This window comes from Scleropages formosus, chromosome 1 (genome assembly GCF_900964775.1).
Source record: "Scleropages formosus chromosome 1, fSclFor1.1, whole genome shotgun sequence".
Lineage (NCBI taxonomy): Eukaryota > Metazoa > Chordata > Actinopteri > Osteoglossiformes > Osteoglossidae > Scleropages > Scleropages formosus.
The window spans coordinates 44,639,496-44,646,746 of NC_041806.1; the positions used below are offsets into that span (position 1 = coordinate 44,639,496).

A 7,251-nucleotide genomic window follows, 5' to 3' on the forward strand; every position below is an offset into this window, starting at 1 on the left:
AGCTACATTAACACAACTTAATAACACAATTTTTCTAACTGGAAAGGCACACGTTGAGAAAATCTCATCCTTTCTCTCCTTTTTGGGAGGCTTGGTGTCCTTTCCAGGAAACACACACACACATTTTCTGAACCGCTCATCCCATACAGGGTCGCAGGGAACCAGAGCCTAACCCTGCAACACAGGGCATAAGGCCAGAGGGGGAGGGGACACACCCAGGACGGGACGCCAGTCCGTCGCAAGACACCCCAAGTGGGACTCGAACCCCAGACCCACCAGAGAGCAGGACCTGGTCCAACCCACTGCACCACCGCACCCCCTCCTTTCCAGGACAATGAAATAGAAATGTCACATCCGTTTTCAGCCTTAACAACCAAATTGTGTCACTAATGGCTGGAAGACAGCGAGGTGGGGAGTGATGAGTAACATTCGCTCCTTTAGGTGTATTTAAGTACGCTCACGGTCACCTTAACCGCTTGTCGTTGTTAGAGATGTGGCACTTTGGAGTGTATCCCGGAATCACTTGGTGGTAGGCCAGGAGTGAATACACCCTGGACGGAACGCCAGTCCATTGAAGGGTAGCCCCCCACACACACACAAACACGCATGCTCACTCACTCACAGACAAACACACACAGGGCAAGTTAGAGTCACCAAATAACCTGAAACACATCTTTGGACTGTGAGAGGAAACCCATGTACACACAGGGAAAACATGCAAACTGCACACAAACTGAGCTCGATCGGAACACTTGCTGCCTTTCTGGAGAAATTACATTTTTTTCAAAGATTTCTCTTTTTTTTTCCTTTTGCAAGTGAGGAAACACTTCGTGGCACATAGGGGGAAACTTAACCCAACACACACTTCCTGACCCGCTTGCCCCATATGGGATCAGCAACAGAGGGCATAAGGCTGGAGGGGGAGAGGACACACCCAGGATGGGACACCAGTCCCTCATAAGGCACCCCAAGCAGGACTCGAACCCCAGACCCACCAGAGAGCAGGACCCGCTCCAACCCACTGCACCACCACATCCACCTGCCCTAACCCCTCCCTACTCCTAAACTTAACACTAACCCTAACGCAACCCTAACCCAACCCTACTCCTAAACCTAAATGTAATCCAACCCTAACCCTAATCCCTAAACCTAGTTCTAACCCATTACTAACCCTAACCCAACCCTACTCCTGAACCTAACACGAACCCTACCCTGAAATCCTAGTCCTAACCCATCACTAACCTTATCCGTATCCCTAAACCTAACCTTAACCCCATCATTAACCCTAACTACGAATTTATCTATTGTCACACGTGAGATCGTATGTCACCCACATAACATCGCAGAAATGGGCAGCGATGGCGAGAATGAAGAGACCAGGTTGCTTGCCATAAATCCATAGCTATTTACTGAACATTCATTGGCTCTGGAGGGAGATATGGGTGGGAATATTGTTCTTTCAACAGCGTTGAGTACCCAACGCCAGCGTTACTTCAACCTACTTCATTCACAGCCTGGGGAAGTGGTGGTGTAACTCAGCAGAAGAGTGACTTCAAACAAGGTTCTAACATGAACAGTGAATTCATCATGTTCTTGCTATTTTCAGCTTTGTTTAACATCTCCATGCTCGTTTCCATGGCAACAGGATGCTTCTCCTTTCCGGTGCTATTAGAGACACCAACACTCACCAGCACAGACAGAAGCTGTAAACACCGTGGGTGTGAGTTGAAGTAAGCGAGTTGGACTAAAATCCCGCGCTCCTTCTTTGTTGGGTGAGTTTTAGTGACGCGTCCAAGCAGCAGGTAGACGGGGCTTGAGTCCGCTCCGCTGCGGACGGACATCAGGACATCAGGGCGTGAACTTGCGACGATAACACGCAATGCGTGATCCGTCTGCCGAAATGTCAACGGCGTGCGGTCAGTGTTAAGGGCCTCAAGTGTTTCATTTAGCTTCCGGCCGCTACTGCACATTTACATTTCGTTACGTTTGCGATTAACGCCCAGATGTCACTTCTAGACAGTTTGTGAACGTGTGTTAAAGACACTAAACAGACTTTGTGGGGTGTTTGGGATGACTTTGCTTCCTTTGCTTTCCCTCAACTGAAAACGATGCCCCCAGGGTTCTGTCACGACAAATGTTCGCCTGCAATAATGCCGTAACAAATATTTGACTACGAATTTAGTGATCCTGTTGGCTATTTGTGCTAATTCAGTTTTGAAGTACCTGGGGGTGCAGTGGTGAAGTGGGTTGGACCAGGTCCTGCCCTCCAGTGGGTCTGGGGTTCAAGTCCCGCTTACTGAGTTGCCGGGTAGGCTCTGGTTCCCTGCAACCCTGTATAGGACAAGCAGTTCTGAAAGCGTGAGTGAGTGAGTGAGTGAGTGAGTGAGTGAGTGAGTGAGAGTTTTGAAGTTAACTTCAGAACCCTGTACACTGAATTTTGCAATTGAAATTCTCACCCGATAGCAAAGTGGTTTGTGCTGCTGCCTTTAGAGCCAAAGGTGGTGGGTTTGAATCCCAGGAATAGTATATGGCAGGAAGGTGCTTACCCTAAATTATTCTAGTGAATTACCTGCCTGTGCAAATAATTGTAATTTGCTTTGGACAAAAGTATCAGATAAAGCTACAGTATAACAATGTTTTTTCCACTTTCTTCCTGTTCCCGGGTTTCCACTGGAACCAGCATTACAGTCCCCTAGCGGGTATTGAACCTAAACAAGGAGCTGGTAGGAGTGGTCAGAGCCGTTGCGTTTGGACCCCGTAGGTTGCAGGTTTGAGTCTCACGTCCAGCTGCGCTACCCTTGCACAAGGTACTTACCCTAAATTGCTCCAGCTGTATATAAATAGGTTATAAATATATAAATGGGTTCATAATTGTTTGTAAGTATCTTGATATTGCTTTGGAGAGAAATGAATGTCAGCAAAATATTATATTATATACTGTAAATGACATCAGCGGCGCAGCAGTTGCGAACTTGTAACCTGAAGGTTGCCGGTTCAAGCAGCAGCACATTAACCCAACATTTGCTGCGGTAAGAACAGCCGGGGAGGGAAGGATCTGCGCAAAAGGGTACAAAGTCGTTTCGGGGAAAGAGAGCGAGCGAGTAACTGCGCGGGGGGGGGGTAGCCGACACCGAGCCGATGTGAGTGCGGCGCCCCCTGCTGGACGAGTGGCCTCACTGCAGCCCGTGTGCGCGTGTCTTTGTCCTTCCGGGTTGAGCCCCTCCTCGCGATGGCAACGAGCGACTCGACGGACGGAATGAGCGGAGTCCTGCAGTTCATGAAGCTCGTGGGACAGCTGAAGGTGAGGAGGAGAAGGAGGACGATGACCAGCCGGACCCTGGGATGGGGTCTGGGACACACACACACACACACACACACACACACACACACACACAGTCAGTGCTGTATCATGCCCGCGTCTAACTAGCTCTGGAACCCCCCCCCCCCGCCTCCCTCCCGTGCAGCGCGTGCCGCGCACCGGCTGGGTGTACCGGCACGTGAAGAACCCGGAGAGCGTCTCCGACCACATGTACAGGATGGCAGTGATGGCGCTCACCCTCGCGGATGAGAGCTTCGACAAGAGCAGGTAAGGCCGGGAGGGGCCACACACACACACACACACACACACAGAAGAGCACGTGATGCTTTGCTAAACTGTAGCACTGTGTGTGTTTTCTACTGCACTGCACTGTCACTGTAACTGTTCTTTACCGCAATGCACGCTCACTGTGTGTACGCTACACTGCACTCTTCTGCACTGACACTGTACTACTTCACTGTTGTGTACTACACTGCACTGCACTGTTCTTTACCGCAGCGCACTGTACGCAATGCTACACTGCACTGTGCCCTACTGCACTGTTCTGTTCTACACTGCACTCTACTGCACTGCACTACACTACACTGTACTGTACTGCACACTGCTTCATTGTTGTGTACACTACTGCACTGTACTGTTCTCTACTGTACTACACTGTACTCTACTACACTCCACTGTTCTCTACAGCACTGCTCTCTACTGTACCACACTGTACAGCACTGCACTTCACTGTTGTGTACATTACTTCACTGTACTGTTCTCTACTGCATTGCACTGTACTGTACTGCACTGCACTCTACTACACTGTACTCATCTGCTCTCCACTGTACTTCATGTCACTGGCCTCTACTATACTTCAGTGTACTTTACTGCACTGTTCTCCTTTACACTGCACTGGTGTCTAACATTGCACTCTACTGCACTTCACTGCACTGTACTGCACTGTTCTCTACTGTACTTCACTGTTCTGTACACTACTGCACTGTATTGTTCTCTACTGTACTACACTGTACTCTTCTACACTCCACTATACTTTATGGCACTGTTCTCTACTATACTTCACTGTACTCTACTGCACTGTACTGTACTATACTATACTCTTATACACTCCACTATACTCCATGTCACTGGTCTCTACTATACTTCACTGTACTCTACTGCACTGTTCTCTTCTACACTGCACTGTTTTCTACTGCACTGAATTCTGTGGCACTGCACTGTTCTGTTCTGTACAGAAGTGTTCTTTACTGTATCTCACTGTACCGTACTGCACTCTACTTCACTGTTCTCTGCTGTACATCAGTGTTCTGTACTGCAGTGCACTGTTCTTTACTGCACTGCACTGTATTGTCACAGGTGTGTACCTTTAACCCCAGCACATATTTGGAACAGTTCTTGATTTCAGTTATATTTGATGTGTGATTGCAGGTACTTTCTACCTGATATACACTGACAACACTATGGGCAGTAGGTGGCGCAGTGGTTAGTGCTGCTGCCTTGTAATTGTAGGGCCTGCGTTCACGTCCCAATTCCTGCTGTAGTACCCTTGATCAAGGTACTTACCCTGAATTGATAAGGTCAAAATTACCCCGCTGTATAAATGGATAAATCAAAGTAAGTAGCTTAGTTTGCAAACCTTACACTTTTTTTGGAGATAAGCTTGAGCTAAATTAATAATAATAATAATAATAATAATAATACATTAGTGGTGTGCTCAGCAGGGGTGGGCTATCATTGGTACTTGGACCTCCAGAGGTTCATTTTTGTTTTCCTGGAACTTTTAAGTTTGAGGTGAACTGCATTCCACTGTGGGTCTAGTGATGTCTGAGAGCTAAAGTGTTTTACAGAGATTCATGGTACCAAACAAGGTATAGAGGGTTGCTGTATAGTGGGGACCATCTGGTCTGCTGCAACTTGTGTTTCCCACTTTATTATCCTGTTATATCAGATTATTTCTATTATGACATTAGATTATTAGATTATTGGATCAGATTTAATGCATTGAAACAACAGTATTTTTTTCCAGTACAATTGCCGTTTGTCTATGTTATTGCTGTGTTTCAGGTGCATAAAATTAGCTTTGGTCCACGACATGGCAGAGTGCATTGTGGGTGATATCGCTCCGGCAGACAACGTCAGCAAGGAAGAGAAGCACAGGAGAGAGGAGGTATACTATCAAAATGCTGTTTGTACTGTGTTTGTACTGCGACCCCTGGGGCTGTGATGCTGTAGAAAGTGGTGTGGTGACCAGAAGAATAAAATCTGAGCACTACAGCTGCCCTGCGTGAGACAACTGCATCATTCAACCCAAATTGCTTCAGTGAAATCCCTCAACATGACGGTTAAGATTAGGGGTAGCAGCCACTTGCAGTTAAAAGACTCGGGTTCGAATCGCAGTTCCTGCTGCTGTTATTCCCTTATTGAAATATTAACTCTGAATTTGCAGTGAAAATTATCTAGCTGTATAAATATGTAAATAATTGTAACTTTGTATACAAACTTAAAATTAAGTCACTTTGGAGGTTATTATTGTAATAATAATAATTTTCCAGCAAAAAAAGGGATTTCGCAGTGTGTCGAAATTAGCATAAACTACTAACCTTATTTTTAAAATAAACTTGTGCCTTGTACCATAGAGGAATACAGAGAAACGATGACGTGTACATTTCGTTTCCCAGGATGCTATGAAACACCTGACCAGCTTGCTTAAGGACAGCGTGAGGAAAGAAATCTACGAGCTGTGGGAGGTGAGTTGTGCCATTTTTTTTTCCCCTACATCTCCTAGAATGAGGATGATCGCCCGAAGGTGCCCTCGATGACGTCGCATCTGTTCGTCCAGGAATACGAGAGCCAGCTGAGTCCCGAAGCCAGGCTGGTGAAGGAGCTGGACCAGCTGGAGATGGTGCTACAGGCCCATGAGTACGAGGAGCTGGAGAACAATCCTGGAAAGATGCAGGAGTTCTTTGACACCACTCAAGGCACTTACTTTGGTTTTCCCTCATTCAGTTTGAACTGTGTATCATCAGGCATAAAAGTGTTCCGTGTATAAATATTCAGTCACCTGTCTTTCGCTTAGGGTTGTTTCAAATTCACCTCATGTCTCATTAACGTTCTTTTACATAATTTACATTTAATCACTAGTAGACACCAAAAAATGCCATGCTGTCCGTAGACAGAAGTGCATTTTGCTACAGACCTATGAAGGGCTTTAGCCACATGCTTTTATCAGAGCAGTTTTGTCAACACATTGAGTAGCTGCCTGTAAACTGAGCCAGAAAGGACTTTAAATACAGAAATGATCATGGTATGGTGTAAATTTATACAAATGTATCTGGCAAGAGATTATAGGTGGTTTTGAGAGCTGTGAGGGACAGGGGAGCTCATTCCACTACACTGGAGCCCTAAACTAGTGAAATTCTGTAGGGTTTTGTTTTTGGACAGCTTGCGAGGGGGATCATAAATGTTTGGGAAGATAAATTTTTGTGGCGTTCGTTCTTTCTTCACAGGCCGATTCCACAACCCAGAGGTTCTACAGCTGGTGAACAGTTTAAATCAAGAGCGGGCAGCACACCTGGAAGCTGGGAAAGGGGGCTCTGTTGATGGCCCTCATGGCACTTCCTAATCTTGTGACCTCTCACCCCTCATGACAATTCCCCCCGTTTCATGAGTGCTGGGAGGGGGGGGGCTGCTTTTTAATTATGAAAACCCAGGTTACATTCTTCACCGCCATCAAGTTAGTTGGCTGGGCTGAGTAGCTGAAGGCTGCATGTTCAGTGAACAATACCTCTAGGCTGTCAAGTATTTAAAACTGTTCCGTTTACGTTGTATTCGATGTTACTGTAACATGTAATAAAAAGTCCACGGTGTCTCGTGAGGAACGATCCCACGTGAGGTCTTCTGAGGCCAGCTGTGTGAAAGATCAGCATGGTCAA

The 7,251-nt window shown here is 46.6% G+C and overlaps 1 protein-coding gene across 2 annotated transcripts; it reads left to right on the plus strand.

Moving 5' to 3' along the window:
- The first annotated feature begins 981 nt into the window (after positions 1-981).
- hddc2 (HD domain containing 2) lies at positions 982-7,249 on the plus strand. Of its 2 annotated transcripts, XM_018742517.2 has the most exons (8): positions 982-1,772; positions 2,681-2,807; positions 3,218-3,301; positions 3,465-3,586; positions 5,384-5,486; positions 5,998-6,066; positions 6,159-6,297; positions 6,826-7,249. In XM_018742517.2, exons 3-8 carry the CDS (start codon positions 3,230-3,232, stop codon positions 6,939-6,941), a joined length of 621 nt encoding a protein of 206 aa, XP_018598033.1. In that variant the 5' UTR covers positions 982-1,772; positions 2,681-2,807; positions 3,218-3,229; the 3' UTR covers positions 6,942-7,249. The 2 variants fall into 2 exon arrangements, with proteins under 2 accessions (XP_018598033.1, XP_018598035.1); XM_018742519.2 differs by lacking the exon at positions 982-1,772 and having other exon boundaries at positions 2,415-2,807.
- Positions 7,250-7,251: the final 2 nt, after the last annotated feature.